The sequence below is a fragment of the Podarcis melisellensis genome, assembly GCF_964234715.1.
Source record: "Podarcis melisellensis genome assembly, chromosome: 9".
NCBI lineage: Eukaryota > Metazoa > Chordata > Lepidosauria > Squamata > Lacertidae > Podarcis > Podarcis melisellensis.
The window spans coordinates 49,242,727-49,261,190 of record NC_138541.1 but is presented as its reverse complement, the minus strand read 5'-3'; the positions used below and the strand labels follow the sequence as shown (position 1 = coordinate 49,261,190).

The 18,464-nt window shown below is 41.1% G+C and overlaps 3 protein-coding genes across 10 annotated transcripts in view; 1 reads left to right on the top strand and 2 right to left on the bottom strand.

Annotated features, from left to right (window-relative positions):
* Window positions 1-18,464, bottom strand: part of TENM3 (teneurin transmembrane protein 3) — a 1,264,289-nt gene that overhangs the window by 316,771 nt on the left and 929,054 nt on the right. The window lies entirely within an intron of this gene.
* On the bottom strand, window positions 8,392-13,951 carry LOC309377263 (uncharacterized protein; the record flags this gene model as incomplete). The annotated part of the gene is made up of 3 exons (XM_081924251.1): window positions 8,392-8,451; window positions 11,100-11,864; window positions 12,851-13,951. 3 exons carry the CDS (start codon window positions 13,949-13,951, stop codon window positions 8,392-8,394), a joined length of 1,926 nt encoding a protein of 641 aa, XP_081780377.1.
* LOC309377262 (uncharacterized protein) lies at window positions 13,795-18,128 on the top strand (the record flags this gene model as incomplete). The annotated part of the gene is made up of 3 exons (XM_081924250.1): window positions 13,795-13,844; window positions 15,191-17,311; window positions 18,103-18,128. Exons 2-3 carry the CDS (start codon window positions 15,478-15,480, stop codon window positions 18,126-18,128), a joined length of 1,860 nt encoding a protein of 619 aa, XP_081780376.1. The 5' UTR covers window positions 13,795-13,844; window positions 15,191-15,477.

Sequence of the window (18,464 nt, the reverse complement as noted above, 5' to 3'; positions counted from 1 at the left end):
CTAAGCCAAAGCCTACTAACACCTGTAATTATTAAATATGTGACCATTTCAATACCAAGCTCTTGTCATGTCTTTATTGCTGCTTTCAAGCCACCTGCCCCTTGTGAGCTTGGGCTCACTGCACAATGGCTGGCAAAAAGTTTGTTTTATTCAATAAACACTAATATAGGCATTTTTGCATAGCAAGTCTAACAGGATAGGTGGGCATCCCACAAATATTAGCATTGCTCTAAAAATGAGAGCATTTCTTAAGCTCTATTTTGTATTAGTTTAAGGATTTACTATAGTTACAGTGAGTGAAGTCTACTGAACCGTAATGATACAGCTGAAGTAAAAGAAAAATTAATACTTCATTCTATTCGTATAATTATAGCTTCTTTTACCCTAATAAGTTATACTTTGGTTTGATTTCCCTTCCTTTATTACACTGGTCAACAACAAATTTGTTGTCTGCATTTTTTCAGTTGATTTAGGACGAATCTGATGCGCTGAATCCAAAAATCACATTGGTTTTGCTTAATCAGGTCAAGTTTTTGAGCTATGGCCACATGCTGTTTTTTTTTACATTTTTGTTCACATGTACGCTTGTGTGGAGCATTTTAGAAGAAGTTGGTGCGGGTCGAATAATTGTTTTGATTGGAAATGATTATTTTAATGACAAGAAGTATTCAGGTCCGATAGTTCTGGGTGATTATGTCGAAAAGGGATCAGTTTGAAATCATAAAACCTCGAAATCTTCCATAAATTGGTGCGGCTCCTTAAATTGGTGGGCTCAACAGAAAGAACGGGAGCAGCCTCAAGTATCCTGATCTTCAATCAGCACGTCGTCCTGTAGCTCATTGTGATGAAATTCCAGTGCCTATCTTCGGAGAACTTCCTGACATTAGTGAACGAAGATGCCTCCAGTGTTGAAGGACATGAAGAAGAAGAAGAAGTGGTTCTTGAAGATGATGCTCCACATCCATTTTCCCAAAAGGAGTTGAATGATCTAGTTCGCGACCTCAGCTTGTCAAAGGACTCTGCCGAACTGTTGGCATCCAGATTGGAGGAAAAAAACCTCCTCTCTGACAGTGCTCGCATCAGCTTCCTCTGCAACAGGCATCAAGAGTACCTCCGTTTTTTCTCAGAAGAGAAGGACTTGGTGTACTGTGCAGATATTGCGCAGCTTCTGCTCAAGCTTGGAGTGCCACAGTACGAACCCAAATATTGGAGACTGTTCATTGACAGCAGCAAGTGATCACTGAAATGTGTTCTGCTACACAACGGCAACCAGTTTGCCTCTATACCCCTGGCTGGCTCGACTACACTGAAGGAGAACTATGAAGCGGTGAAGTATGTGCTGGAGAAAATTGGTTATGATCAGCATAAGTGGTTTATTTGTGTTGACCTGAAGATGGTGAACTTTTTGTTGGGACAACAGTCTGGCTTCACCAAGTACCCATGTTTTCTGTGCATGTGGGATAGTAGGGACCGTGCTCAGCATTACACGAAGAAGGACTGGCCTGTGCGGGAGGAACTGGTGCCTTGCAAAGAAAGGAATGTCATCAACGACCCTCTGGTGGACAGAGACTGAATGCTCTTCCCACCACTGCACATGAAGCTCGGCTTAATCAAGCAGTTCACCAAGGCTCTGGACAAGGATGGTGACTGCTTCACTTACTTGTGCCAGGCTTTTCCAGGATTGACCATGGAGAAGTTGAAAGCTGGCATCTTTGACGGTCCTCAGGTCCGCCAGCTCATCAGAGATCCAGAGTTCGGAAAGTCAATGAACGAAGTGGAACTGGAAGCGTGGAAGGCATTTGTTCTGGTAGTGAAGAACTTTCTTGGCAACAAAATAAGGCCAGAAACTACGCAGAACTTGTCAACAACATGCTGACTGCTTTCAGAAACCTGGGCTGCAACATGAGCGTCAAGATGCATTACCTATTTTCACATATGGACCGGTTTCCTGAGAACCTGGGTTCAATGAGTGATGAGCAGGGGGGAGAGATTCCATCAGGACATGAAAGAGATGGAGACCAGGTATCAGGGTCGCTGGGACGCAGTCATGATGGCTGACTGCTGTTGAGACTCTGAAGAGAGACCTCCCTGCCGCTGAGCATTCCAGGAGTTCCAAGAAACGGAAGTTCAAGCCCTGAAGTTTGAAAAATGGTGAAGCAACATGCAATTTACGTGTACTTACCTTTATCAATGCCCACCATTCAGTTTACAGTAAACCTGACCTGATGGAGAGAAACAGATGCCATTTCCTGATTCAGCGGTGCAAAAATACCCTAAATCAGTTGTAGAAATGTAGACAACATTCAAAAAGTAACAAATTGTTGCCCAGTGTTATAAACTAAACCTTTACATGAATGAAGTAATCTGAGAACTTTTTTGGTTGCAACAACAGAGAGAAAAGTGAAATGTAGCTCAAAAGAAAGCAACTTTACCTTAAGTGGGGATAATATTAATATTGAAAACTTAGTGAAATATTAAAGACTTGATGAAATGCCAAAGTATGCAAGTATTTCAACCATTTTTGCACCTAACTGGCCTAGGAATCCTTTTTCGAAAGCTGCATCTGAAGAGCCCTGGATGAAATCTGGTACACAGTCACCAGGGTATTCTCATGAAAACAAGTCCAAGAGATTAAGATGATTTTTGCTCATATTAACATCTTACTCATTTTAAAAGTATTTTGGAGTGATTTTATAAAGAACACCGAATGATAGCAACCCTCTGCATTTAAAAAACACACCAAATAAATCATAAAATGGACAGATTATCTTTTGTCATCCAAATAATAGCCAATTCATTTTGAGCAGGCATACTGTAACATAATCAATCACTGAAGATTTCAAACAAAATATTTTGGGAACTTTAAAACAAACCTCATATTTTTGTGATTTAACATGATCAAGTCTAGTACTATGATGGCAGAAATGTGGGCCCAGTTAAGTAGCTTTTGGCTTATATTAATTACTATGAAAATATCTGTCAAGTTTGGTGAGCAGTTAGGAGGGACAAGGCAGGGACCTTTCCTGAATACCACTACCTTCTCTATTCCTCACCCTAATTCATTTTATCAACAGAGCAAATTTGATCTAGCTTAGCTTCTCCCTAACCGAACACCCTCTTCAGATGCTAAGAAGGGAACAAGGATTGCTTTCCCCAAATGACAAACCAAAAGCTGCACAGTAGAGATAGTCAATGTGCTGCCCTCCAGATGTTGTGAACCACTACTCCAAAAATCCCTGGCTATTGGCCATACTGGCAGGGGTTTATGGGAGTCATAGTCCAAAACACTACATTGGCTACACATTATAGAGGACAGAGACAATCAGCATACTGAACTGACAGGGCGAAACCCTGACATTTTGAAACCAGTATGTAATTTTTCAACAAGTGAAGACTCAGAAAGTTGTCCCTGGGAAACATGGATTCATGAATGAATATGTATTCAAAGGCAATGAAGTGCTTCCTCAAATTTTTGAACAGTAAATTTTGGAAAGGATGGACTAGCATTTCTTTGCTAAGGCACCATTTTCTTGATGCAGGGGGAAAGCAAGGACAAGGACCAGCTGCAACAAATTACAACAAGTGTCAGTGCTGTGTTCCCAGTAGAGAATCCACATTACCTGCTCATTTGAGCTCAAAGGTTACAAATCTTGGAAATGTACTAAGGACTCCTGAGCCCAATTTGGCCGGAACAAAGATTCTTTGGAAGCAGCAGAGCCCTGGAATGTTTTGCAGACCAAGATGTCGAGATTAACAGCATGTGTATTAAATTTAAGGATATAACATGTTTTTCATTCATTACAAAAATCCCAAAAAGAAACAAAATTGCAAACAATTCAACCTGATAGTTTTTTCGTTTTTGTTTTTTAAAAAAGCCCAGTCCTAGCAACAAATTATTTCTGTAGTTAATTCTGTGGTTTATTAAGGAGGTATTCAGTTACTTTTGGGTAAATTACAAGTCTGCATTTACTTGTAAAATGTTAAAACACAGTTTATAGTCACTCAAATACTTAATTAGAAACATGTTTCTTAAAGTAATAAACTGGAACTTTCAGCATAACAGAATCCAAAAGAGTTCTCTCTCTCTCTCTCTCTCTCTCTCTCTCTCTCTCTCTCTCTCTCTCTCTCATCTTTTCCAGAGCTATATTTCATTTTCCATTTGAATATGTAGCATATATTTGATAACTGAATACAGTCTAGAAGTCTTTAAAAGTTAAAACTTTGTTCACCAATATAATCATTAAAGCTGTTGACACTCCCCTCCCCCAAATCTAGATGTTAATTTGTCACTTGCAAATTTACAAATTGTATTTTATAAGGACACCTCTGAAGTGACCATTTCACAAGCCACCACAGTTATTCAGGATTTCCTTATTAAACAGTTGTTGAACAAACTTTCAGTTTCCACAGTGACCTTAAAGATAGTGAAATGAATAAGTTAAATTCAGCGGACTTTTAATTTAAGCCTAAGTGCAAAAACGATTGTCCCTCAAATCAAAAATCAAAAGATACTTTGAGGGCATGAGGTTTAAATTAAAATAGCTTTATCACACCATAAAGAGTACCTTAACACAGCTACCAGCAAACTAAAGTGACATGTCAAAATTCAGTCAATATAATAGGTACTAAAACTAGTTACAAGGAAAACTGCTAAAATAACAAAGGGGATGATTACAGTGGTACCTCAGGTTAAGTACTTAATTCATTCCGGAGGTCCGTTCTTAACCTGAAACTGTTCTTAACCTGAAGCACCACTTTAGCTAATGGGGCCTCCTGCTGCCACCATGCCGCCGGACCATGATTTCTGTTCTCATCCTGCAGCAAAGTTCTTAACCCGAGGTACTATTTCTGGGTTAGCGGAGTCTGTAACCTGAAGCTTATGTAACCCGATGTACCACTGTAATTCAATCCCATAAGAACAGTGAAACACCATCAGATAAGGGAACAAGCAGAGTCTGGGTGTTGCTATCAAAAACGGCCTCACAGAATTATGTGTGTTAGAAGGGTCTTCCAGAGATCCTAGTCCATCCTAGGTAATAATTGGCTACTTTGTTGGATTGATCTTACTGTCTTTTGTCTAACATTCAACTGAAATTCACCCATTCGTAATTTAAGGAACAAGTCTTTGCTTTCTTCTATGTGATAGACCTTCAGATCTTTAAAAAGTACTGTCATGAATTTCATCTTCTCTTTTCCAGGTGACAAATACCAGTTCCTTAGATTTTCCTCATGGAACTTGTTTTCTACACTAGCAACCATCTCCAATGCCCCTTTCTGAACCTTCTCCAATTTGTCTCTCTTTCTTAAAATGTGTCACCAAAACCCAGACACATTACTCCAGATAAAATCTGACTAGTGTAGAATAAACTGGGGCCAACTTCCCATCAACTACAATGGTGACGTCAGATTGAGCAGTACCTCCAAAAATTGTCTAAGTAGGCATGCAATATCATGTGGGAAAGGGAAATCCTTTAAGTACCCTAGTCCCAATCTGGGATATTGTAATAAATTTTATTCTGATATATTCATTTGTGACACTTTGGATTCAAAATGAGTCAACTTCATTCTACTAGGGCTGGATAGGTGTTTCCAGTAGAGAATGAAGTACTGCTACTGTAAGAAGGTGGGAAAAGTATTCCTACTTTTGGGGTATTAAAAACATTACAGTAGTATTACTGCTCCTTTTGGGGCCATAATTGTTAAGTCATGCAGATAAGCATCTTTATTTTAGTATGTGGCTAGCAAACAGCTAACTAGCTAAATAAATCACAACATCATGCTGAATTCAGTTCTGTGTTGGGGTAAATGCCTCATAATTGCCTCTGTCTGAAACACAGAAGACCAGAAAAAGTGTCGCATCACATCTGATTCCCATATCTTCATTACCTGTGCAAGCATGCCAGTCTCAGTAGATCTCCCTAACCACAACTAATCAGAATCATAAAAACTGCACCACTCCTCCTTTTGATACATGTTTAGAATCTTCCAGGGTCCAATGCCTTGGGGAGGAGAATTTAAAACACTGGTTGCTTCATAGCTCAATACAGATGGGACAGACTGCTGAGGCTCCTGAAGTATGTATCATTTTACATACATAAATTATTTTTTTTACAGAAGTGACATCTTAACATTTTACTAAGACAACATTTCTAACAAAGAAGCATATGTGAAAACCTCAGTGCAGGTGGTGGTATATTTTTTTTAAATGTTCTGACTTGCCGATCTTTCCTACTTGAAAATATCACATGCCATCACACATCAGCAATAACTGGCATTCCATGTGGCAAGACGTACCTTAGGAATATATTAATGTCTTTGATCAAAGAACAATTAACTATGTGCCAAGTTCCTTTGCATCTCAGTAGTAAAATACTTGTCCAAACAATTCTCATCCAGCTTTCTATCCATCAAACCAAAGCTTTACATTTTTTGCTGAGGTTAATTAACATTTTGAAACAAATGTTAAATGTTACAAAAATCTAACTGGATTTATTATGCTGAATCCTAGACTAATAGAACTAGTAAAAAAATGAATTAACTCTAACCGTCCATGTTTTTCAGAAATAAAACTTAACTGGCAAAGAATCACTTTACAATTAGGGCTGGGCAATATCTGGTTTTCAACATTGTGATATATCACCAGCTAAACATTGTGATATACCAATATATCACAATACAGTCATACCTCGGGTTGAATGTGCTTCGGGTTGAGCGCGTTCAAGTTGCACTCCGCGGCAACCCAGAAGTAATGGAGCGCGTTACTTCCGGGTTTCGTCGCTTGCGCATGTGCAGACGCTCAAAATGACATCACACGCATGCTCAGAAGCGGAGAAAAGTGACGTGTGCGTGTGCAGATGTGCCATTGCTAGTTACGTTTGCTTCTAGATACGAACGGGGCTCCGGAATGGATCCCATTCGTTTCCAGAGGTACCACTGTATCTGAAATAAGGATGGAACTATGTAGAGGCGATCAGTATGGCTGGACAATATCTGGTTTTCAACATCACGATAAATCACCAGCTAAACATCGCAATATATCAATACATCATGATGTCTGAAATAAGGATGAAGCTATGTAGAGGCATTGGCTGGCTTCACAGTTTTCCCCGCATCTTGATTTTTGCTGGCGCCTCTCTTGCGATTCACTGCCCCCTGCTGTTTTTATATAATTATAATTATTAATTGCATCTGTATTCCATCTTTCCTCCAAGAAGATCAAGGTGGCATACACAGTTCTCCTTCTCCCCATTTTATCCTCACAATAACGTCCCTGGGGTAGGTTAGGCTGAGAGTGAGTGACTGGTCCACGATCACCTAGTGAGTTTCATGGAGGGGTAGGGAGAACAAGATGCACAATGGAAGGGGAGCAGAAGCAAAAACAAACAAAAACCTATCAGTTCTTCAGTGCCAAAAAGCAGCACGAAGCTGTAAGCATTGATTTCCAGTTTGGACCAGGCTGATCTTCCCTTCTAGTGTTTCTGCCTGAGTAGAATTTGGTGGCTCTTGTTCTTTTGCCTGGTCAATGAGGCCAGAATGTCATTTCTCCTTGTTTTTGCAATTCCAAGTCAAAAAGCAGTTTCTTTATTTCTGGCAAGGAGGGAGGAAACAATCTCTCCCAAGCTGCTTTTTCACTGGCCAATGGATGCATCCAAGTATCCCATTACTGTGATATGTTCCCTGAAAGGCAGAGAATGTAGCCTTTCAATGGCTCTTAATCACCCCCAGCTGAATGCAGAGGGTGCTGCCCTTTAGGTCTGCAAATTATTTCAGCACTCCAAGGTTGTATGATTGATGTAAGTCAGGTTCACTTCAATTCAAGCACTCAGGACACTGCTAGGGCAGCTAGTGGGAACAGGGCATTTTGGGACAACATGCTGCTGAACTGAAAGTCTGTGACTCTCAAAAAGCCTGATCCTTAGGCTCCTCAATTGCAAAAAGCATAGAAGTACCACAGCAAGCAAGCAAGCAAACAAATAAACAAAACAAGCATGCAAACACAATTATTCCTCACCTTCTGCGCTGGCCAGTGTGATCTGTGCAGCACAGTTTCCCAGCCAGACTTCAGCTTGCTCTGTTTATAAGCTTTGCTAATTCGATTTGAAATGAATTGTTTGAAATTAGATTTTATAGTTTGCTCCATACTATTGTCTTATTGTTGTTTAGTTTGGGTTGATATATTATTGAACTGTTAGTGGATTATTTAGAACCAATGTCATGTTAAATTTATTAATGAGAGATTTTGTGTGGGCCTATTGAAGTGTTGAGTCTATTTTTTATATTTTTCTGAAATGTTCTGAAATAAATTGATAATGAGTTGTCTTAGAATGTTGCTATCATATTTTATTATGTATTATCTTATTGCACTTCATTCTGATGTTATTGTGAAGTGCTTTATGTATTGTGCTGCACTGGAAGAAACACAAAATCTTCATGCCTATCAAGGTCAATCTTCTTTGGACAGGAAAGGTGGAAGAAAAAGAAAACTAAATGGAAGAGGAGGAGGAGGAGGTGGAGGAGGAGGAGGAGGAGGAGGAGGAGGAGGAGGAGGAGGAGAAGAAGAAGAAGAAGAAGAAGAAGAAGAAGAAGAAGAAGAAGAAGAGTTTTCGAAGTCTCTCTAAAAATCAAAATGGTTTTCCAATTTGTGGCCCATCAAAGTGATGCAGCTCACAAGCCATATATTTCTGATTTTTAACAATTCCCTGTTTTGGCAGACCCAACCAGAAATTAGGAACAAACTTACTAAGTTCCCGGTGAGATCCACACCTGATGTATTGTCTCCAGGATGGGGATGTGCTTGAAGCAGGATATTCTGTGATGGTTGTGTGTGTGTGTGTGTGTGTGTGAAATGAGCTACTGAAGGGACAAGGGATGGGCCTCAGGCTTGGGTGGTAAGCAACATCAGCCAGAATAAAAGTCAGGCTCTTGAAGGTAGGACTCACTAAGGGAAAGAAGGCAAGTTAGTAATGCCATGAAGAGAGCAGATGAATGGGAAAGAGTGTGAAAACAAGAAGAATTTTTCCCACCAAGGAATGAACAGCTAGAGAAAATAAGTGAATAAGTGTTTCCTGTGTACCAGGCATGGATGATGCTTAGAGTGAAAAATAAAATACAAATGGATGGAAATGAGAATATTTGGAATAGAGGTGATTTTTATCCTTTCCATTCAATTCGTTCTTCTCCTTGTTAGTTTCTGGGGTTTTTTAAATCTCCATCATCTACACTACAGGCTGCTTCACACAGTGTGACATGAGAAGCATAAAGCTTTGCTGTGCATGTGTGTGTTTTTTAAGTCTGGAGGACTACTACCTTTTTCTTTAAATAAGAAGACATTTTTTAAAAAAAATAATACAGTAATGTGACAAATAGCTTCCAGATCCTCTGTACAGACCCCAGACAGATTTCTGTATGATATGCACATACAAATAGCAGTAGCAGAATATATTAAAGGTTATAGTATTTCATGCGGAGGAACTGTGAAAATAGGGATTTCATACTGATTCGGAGGAAAACAGAAAAGAACAACCTTCACTGATAATTAAGTTTAATCATGAGGGGGGGAAACAACTTGGGAGATTGTGTGTAGTGTATTTTCCCCCACAGACTTCTAACAACAGAGACCACCAGGCTCCCAAAACACAGTTCTTCAAATGTACTAAGCATAAATGTTAATGCTATGAAACAAGCAGATGGTCTGTTTAACCAGGCACATTATTGTCTGACATTTCTTATCAATTGTACTGATTCAATTCTAACAAGAGTAAATGGAGACAGATTTGCAGGAGTCTGTCTCTCAAGAAGCAGTATGTGTCTATACTTCAAGCATTCCAGAAATGTTAAAGCTAGGAAAGCGAGAGGTACACTAATGTGCCTTTTTAACAGCCTGCATTTAACCTCGAATAATACGAAGCTCAGCTAACTGCATACTGTACTTGCATCATTTTAGTCTACATTTAAATTAAGCGAAGACTTTACCATCTTTAAGCAGGAACAGGCACTTTCTGTTTCGTGTGCTAGATGTGCTCTAAATAAAGTCAAGGCTAGGGAAGTTTGACTTTATAGCTGGGTTACAACTAATACTATATTAGAATTGCTCCAGGCACTATTCATTTTCACTTTACCAGTGGCAGGAGTCTTGATTATCTGGTAGCAAATTTGAATCATCCTATAGTGAGTGTGGAGGGTTATGTGATTCAGGCGAACATGTTAGAGTCTCTGAAATATAGACTGCAGTGTTTGAAATGCAACATCTTACATACTTAATTATATCCACAATGTTTTGCTTGTTAAAGAAATGGGCAAATTAGGCAAAAACAAAACTAGATCACACTGGGACATGTAGGCATAGTAAGAGTGAAGCAATTAACACTGAAATTAGCATGGCATTAAAACCAGGAGACAAGGAATATATGCAAAAGAAACAATTTGCATGTGAAATACGAAGTCATGTTTTAACTGCATCTGAGAAATTATTTATAAAAAATTAAGTTATTTATAAAAAAAGTTCTTTATAAAAATAAAACAACTGTTCATAGTCTAGGACTATTTAGAACCTGAAAAGGGATATATATATCCCTTTTCATAGATTTCGTGAAAATCTACGAAAGCATATATATATATATATATATATATATATATATATATATATATATATATATATATATATAGCATATATATATATATATATATATATATATATATATATATATATATGCAGGTTTTGGTGTCCTCGGGTGTCTTCCCGTGTAAAAGTTGGGGTGTCTAGGCGACGTTTCGACGAGGTCTCACTCGTCATCTTCAGGCTGGTGCTTTCGGCTTCTTGTTACTGGAACAGAGCAGGATCTCAGTGTTTGAGTTCCTATAAATACTGTTGAGGGGGTGTGGTGTATAGCCTCCAATGTTCTGGGCAGAGAGGAAGTTCCCAGGCTAGTGTGCCTTTTCTTCTTTTGTTCCTTAATTACTTGAGGGATATCTTGAGTGATTTCTTGAGTGATATCCTGAGTACCACTTAGGTGGGTCATTAGGTGTGGATTAGTTGCTAAAGTCTTTGTGTCTTGACCTCTTGAACTTTGTGAAGAGTTTTTCTGAGAAGATGGCTGTACTGCACTTAGTTGTGCTCTGGCTTGGCTTCGTGTATAGGGGCGAGCTGTGGTTTTGTGGCCTGTGTCAGCCAGATCTGTGTAGGGATTGCAGGGGGGTGCAGCATCCGGAGGTGCCACCATGGTTTGGCTACTGGATGGTGTCTGTAATTTATCTGTGGAGAGGGTCTGGGTTTGGGTCTGGTGTGGTTGATTGGTGATGGCGTTCTGTGTGCCTCTGGATCTGGTGTCAGTTTTTGTGGGGAGGGCTAATTTCCAGATGTCTGGCAAGCGGGATGTGTCGTCACGCTTGTTCATGTTGTGAGGGTGTTTCTCTATCTCGATGGCTTCCATGATTATTCTCTTGTGGTGATGTTCCATGTTAAAGAGCAATTTGGAATCTGCAAAATTAATTTCGTGTCCTGTTTCTTTCATGTGTTGGAAAAGAGAGGAAGTTTTTTCTTCTTTTTTGACGGCATTCTTGTGTTCTGCGATACGTGCATTTATTCGTCTGTTTGTTTGTCCAATGTACGTGGCTGGGCAGACTTTGCAGGGTATTTCATAGACCCCTTGGTTTTCCAACTGGATTTTATCCTTGGGGTTTCTGAGGATATTGGCTATTTTTTGGTTGGTGCAAAAGGCTGTTTTGATATTGTGTTTATGGAGGATTTTGCTAATTTTATCTGTAGTGCCCTTGATATAAGGAAGGAGGGCCATGCCATTGTTTTCTTCTGTGTCTTGGTTTTTGGGGGGTGTTTCTTTTTGGATTAGCTTCGTAACCCTGTTTTGCTGGTATCCATTGGCAATTAACACATTTGAGAGATTCTGTAACTCAGTTGTCAAGTGGTCTTTGTCAGCCAGGCGTTTGGTTCTGGAGATGAGAGTCTTGGCTACGGAGTTTATTTGTGCAGGGTGGTGGTGTGATTGTGCATGTAAGTAGCGGTTGGTGTGTGTTTTTTTCCGGTAGATAGAACTTCCGGTAGATAGAACTTTCCGGTAGGTAGAACTTCCTCTCTGCCCAGAACATTGGAGGCTATACACCACACCCCCTCAACAGTATTTATAGGAACTCAAACACTGAGATCCTGCTCTGTTCCAGTAACAAGAAGCCGAAAGCACCAGCCTGAAGATGACGAGTGAGACCTCGTCGAAACGTCGCCTAGACACCCCAACTTTTACACGGGAAGACACCCGAGGACACCAAAACCTGCATTCCTGTACCCGTGAAAATCTACGAAAGCATATATATATATATATATATATATATATGCAGGTTTTGGTGTCCTCGGGTGTCTTCCCGTGTAAAGGTTGGGGTGTCTAGGCGACGTTTCGACGAGGTCTCACTCGTCATCTTCAGGCTGGTGCTTTCGGCTTCTTGTTACTGGAACAGAGCAGGATCTCAGTGTTTGAGTTCCTATAAATACTGTTGAGGGGGTGTGGTGTATAGCCTCCAATGTTCTGGGCAGAGAGGAAGTTCCCAGGCTAGTGTGCCTTTTCTTCTTTTGTTCCTTAATTACTTGAGGGATATCTTGAGTGATTTCTTGAGTGATATCCTGAGTACCACTTAGGTGGGTCATTAGGTGTGGATTAGTTGCTAAAGTCTTTGTGTCTTGACCTCTTGAACTTTGTGAAGAGTTTTTCTGAGAAGATGGCTGTACTGCACTTAGTTGTGCTCTGGCTTGGCTTCGTGTATAGGGGCGAGCTGTGGTTTTGTGGCCTGTGTCAGCCAGATCTGTGTAGGGATTGCAGGGGGGTGCAGCATCCGGAGGTGCCACCATGGTTTGGCTACTGGATGGTGTCTGTAATTTATCTGTGGAGAGGGTCTGGGTTTGGGTCTGGTGTGGTTGATTGGTGATGGCGTTCTGTGTGCCTCTGGATCTGGTGTCAGTTTTTGTGGGGAGGGCTAGTTTCCGGATGTCTGGCAAGCGGGATGTGTCGTCACGCTTGTTCATGTTGTGAGGGTGTTTCTCTATCTCGATGGCTTCCATGATTATTCTCTTGTGGTGATGTTCCATGTTAAAGAGCAATTTGGAATCTGCAAAATTAATTTCGTGTCCTGTTTCTTTCATGTGTTGGAAAAGAGAGGAAGTTTTTTCTTCTTTTTTGACGGCATTCTTGTGTTCTGCGATACGTGCATTTATTCGTCTGTTTGTTTGTCCAATGTACGTGGCTGGGCAGACTTTGCAGGGTATTTCATAGACCCCTTGGTTTTCCAACTGGATTTTATCCTTGGGGTTTCTGAGGATATTGGCTATTTTTTGGTTGGTGCAAAAGGCTGTTTTGATATTGTGTTTATGGAGGATTTTGCTAATTTTATCTGTAGTGCCCTTGATATAAGGAAGGAGGGCCATGCCATTGTTTTCTTCTGTGTCTTGGTTTTTGGGGGGTGTTTCTTTTTGGATTAGCTTCGTAACCCTGTTTTGCTGGTATCCATTGGCAATTAACACATTTGAGAGATTCTGTAACTCAGTTGTCAAGTGGTCTTTGTCAGCCAGGCGTTTGGTTCTGGAGATGAGAGTCTTGGCTACGGAGTTTATTTGTGCAGGGTGGTGGTGTGATTGTGCATGTAAGTAGCGGTTGGTGTGTGTTTTTTTCCGGTAGATAGTGTGTCCTAGGGAGCCATCAGGTTTTTTGTAGATTAGGACGTCAAGGAAGGGAAGTTGGTTGTTGGCTTCTATTTCCATAGTGAATTGTATTTTGGGGTGTAGGCTGTTGAGATGTGTGAGGAAGCTATCCAGTTTTTCCTTCCCGTGTGGCCAAATTACAAAGGTGTCGTCAACATATCTGAGCCAAAGTTTGGGTTTGTGTTCTGACTTGTCTAAAGCATTGGTTTCAAAGTGTTCAAATTTTGCAGATTCCAAATTGCTCTTTAACATGGAACATCACCACAAGAGAATAATCATGGAAGCCATCGAGATAGAGAAACACCCTCACAACATGAACAAGCGTGACGACACATCCCGCTTGCCAGACATCTGGAAATTAGCCCTCCCCACAAAAACTGACACCAGATCCAGAGGCACACAGAACGCCATCACCAATCAACCACACCAGACCCAAACCCAGACCCTCTCCACAGATAAATTACAGACACCATCCAGTAGCCAAACCATGGTGGCACCTCCGGATGCTGCACCCCCCTGCAATCCCTACACAGATCTGGCTGACACAGGCCACAAAACCACAGCTCGCCCCTATACACGAAGCCAAGCCAGAGCACAACTAAGTGCAGTACAGCCATCTTCTCAGAAAAACTCTTCACAAAGTTCAAGAGGTCAAGACACAAAGACTTTAGCAACTAATCCACACCTAATGACCCACCTAAGTGGTACTCAGGATATCACTCAAGAAATCACTCAAGATATCCCTCAAGTAATTAAGGAACAAAAGAAGAAAAGGCACACTAGCCTGGGAACTTCCTCTCTGCCCAGAACATTGGAGGCTATACACCACACCCCCTCAACAGTATTTATAGGAACTCAAACACTGAGATCCTGCTCTGTTCCAGTAACAAGAAGCCGAAAGCACCAGCCTGAAGATGACGAGTGAGACCTCGTCGAAACGTCGCCTAGACACCCCAACTTTTACACGGGAAGACACCCGAGGACACCAAAACCTGCATTCCTGTACCCGTGAAAATCTACGAAAGCAAATATCTCACCTCTACGGGGAGGAAACCTTCCAGCTGACAAGAACCTACGAGAAACTAGAAGTCCGAAGAGCCACCATCTTATGTGATCTCTTGTTCCTACGCAACTGCCGAGACAACAACTTAATTCCCACATGCTTCCAACTTAAATTCCATTCTAAAACCCCAGCTACCGAAAGGATCCTGAAACGAACTGAACTATCCCTAATCAGAAACGAACTACACAAGAAAAGATACCTACTAAACCAAACCAACAAAGATCTGCTCACTCTTCACCTCAAACTCTGTAACAAAATCCACCCTGCACTCTGGGACAAATGCAAACAACTAGCCGTCTGGAGAGCTGAAACGGAGACCTCACATAAGACAGACACACACACCAACAAACTCCACAAACTAGAGAAACGCCAGAAGCCCAGCCACCCTCCACAACAACCCATGAAACAAACAGTACATAACATATCAGACAGGATCCTCACCACAACTGAAACCAAAGTACTCTCCAAAGGTTTCAACTTTGCAGTCGCCCCGAGACGCATCCCCACGGAAAACATCATATGCGGAGTCGAAGCTAGCCTAACCAAAATCAACCCAGATGAAGCCAATAAAATCAGACTTGAAGTCACCAACATCCTCTGCTCCAGCAAACCACCCAGAAGCAATTTACACAAATAACAGAAAGCACTCACCAACCTGAGGAAAGACAACAACATAATCATTCTCCCAGCAGACAAAGGTAATGCCACTGTTGTGATGAACACATCGGACTACCAAGCAAAACTATCAAATCTACTCCAAGATCCTACCTACCAACCTATAAAAACAGATCCCACCACCTATCTGGAAAAAACCACCAAATCCAAAATAAAAGCCTCTCCTATCAGTGAAGAAATCCAGCTAAGAATCATCCCCAGAGAAAAATCATCCAGATGCCCCAAACTCTACGGCCTCCCCAAGATACACAAAGAAGGAACACCACTCAGACCAATAGTCAGCTCCATAGGCTCACCTCTACAAAATCTCGCTAAATTTCTCGCCAAGCAACTTCAGCCCTATGCAGAATCCATCTCTTCACACGTTCCAAACTCCTTCCAGTTCATAGAAACAATAAAGAAGCAAAACCTACATCCTAATGACCTACTTGTGAGCTTCGATGTTGTATCTCTCTTCACACAAGTGCCCATTAATGAAGCCTTGACAGCCATTCAAAACAAATACAATCCCCCCGAATACATCTTGGACCTGACCAACCACTGCCTAACCAACACGTACTTCATCCACAATGGACAAAGATACAAACAGATAGAAGGAGCACCTATGGGATCACCCCTCTCACCGGTCATCGCAAACCTGTACATGGAACACTTTGAAACCAATGCTTTAGACAAGTCAGAACACAAACCCAAACTTTGGCTCAGATATGTTGACGACACCTTTGTAATTTGGCCACACGGGAAGGAAAAACTGGATAGCTTCCTCACACATCTCAACAGCCTACACCCCAAAATACAATTCACTATGGAAATAGAAGCCAACAACCAACTTCCCTTCCTTGACGTCCTAATCTACAAAAAACCTGATGGCTCCCTAGGACACACTATCTACCGGAAAAAAACACACACCAACCGCTACTTACATGCACAATCACACCACCACCCTGCACAAATAAACTCCGTAGCCAAGACTCTCATCTCCAGAACCAAACGCCTGGCTGACAAAGACCACTTGACAACTGAGTTACAGAATCTCTCAAATGTGTTAATTGCCAATGGATACCAGCAAAACAGGGTTACGAAGCTAATCCAAAAAGAAACACCCCCCAAAAACCAAGACACAGAAGAAAACAATGGCATGGCCCTCCTTCCTTATATCAAGGGCACTACAGATAAAATTAGCAAAATCCTCCATAAACACAATATCAAAACAGCCTTTTGCACCAACCAAAAAATAGCCAATATCCTCAGAAACCCCAAGGATAAAATCCAGTTGAAAAACCAAGGGGTCTATGAAATACCCTGCAAAGTCTGCCCAGCCACGTACATTGGACAAACAAACAGACGAATAAATGCACGTATCGCAGAACACAAGAATGCCGTCAAAAAAGAAGAAAAAACTTCCTCTCTTTTCCAACACATGAAAGAAACAGGACACGAAATTAATTTTGCAGATTCCAAATTGCTCTTTAACATGGAACATCACCACAAGAGAATAATCATGGAAGCCATCGAGATAGAGAAACACCCTCACAACATGAACAAGCGTGACGACACATCCCGCTTGCCAGACATCTGGAAATTAGCCCTCCCCACAAAAACTGACACCAGATCCAGAGGCACACAGAACGCCATCACCAATCAACCACACCAGACCCAAACCCAGACCCTCTCCACAGATAAATTACAGACACCATCCAGTAGCCAAACCATGGTGGCACCTCCGGATGCTGCACCCCCCTGCAATCCCTACACAGATCTGGCTGACACAGGCCACAAAACCACAGCTCGCCCCTATACACGAAGCCAAGCCAGAGCACAACTAAGTGCAGTACAGCCATCTTCTCAGAAAAACTCTTCACAAAGTTCAAGAGGTCAAGACACAAAGACTTTAGCAACTAATCCACACCTAATGACCCACCTAAGTGGTACTCAGGATATCACTCAAGAAATCACTCAAGATATCCCTCAAGTAATTAAGGAACAAAAGAAGAAAAGGCACACTAGCCTGGGAACTTCCTCTCTGCCCAGAACATTGGAGGCTATACACCACACCCCCTCAACAGTATTTATAGGAACTCAAACACTGAGATCCTGCTCTGTTCCAGTAACAAGAAGCCGAAAGCACCAGCCTGAAGATGACGAGTGAGACCTCGTCGAAACGTCGCCTAGACACCCCAACTTTTACACGGGAAGACACCCGAGGACACCAAAACCTGCATTCCTGTACCCGTGAAAATCTACGAAAGCATATATATATATATATATATATATATATATATATATATATATATGCAGCATACTACACTTCCATCCCCACCTCAAATGATCTCTCTCTCTCTGTGTGTGTGTGTGTGTGTGTGTATAAAAGCAGCATACTACACTTCCATCTCCACCTCAAATGAACTGTTTGTACACAAACTGCTGCAAAGGAAAGCTTTTTGTTGGGCTTTCCTGGGAACAAAATACTTGGGCTTGCTATAATTTGTTTCCCAGATCCTTCACTTATTATCACAAAGACAGGTAAGAATTAGGCTGTAACACTACAGTAAAGTGTGCCCAGACAGGCTTGATGTTCTATGAAGATTTAGCATTCACATACTCTCTGCTTTTGATCTAAGTTCCAAATTATATCTTTTACAATTACCATTGTGATAATTTACAGGAAAGCAATATGGAATGAACAGTTAACACTATTATTTAAAATATATTGTTTAAAAGCCTATAAAAACTGGATTAAAAAGAAAGACTGTACTTTATACCTATGGCAAAGATTCAGAAAGGTCTAAGGGACTGTCCTTTGAGCCGCAAAATGGATATCAATGCTAAAGCAACTTTCTTCCCCCTGCAGCCCTGCTGTGTGAGTGGAAGTTTGCTCACATGGCTCTGGATGTCACACACACGCACACACATAATTGGGAATGAGCCAGTCAAAGTTCAGTACCGTACTTTTAAATTCCATTGACTTCGGTGGGAGGTATAGTGCTGAAAACTTTGGTGGATCATTCCTATCAATCACACTTTTTT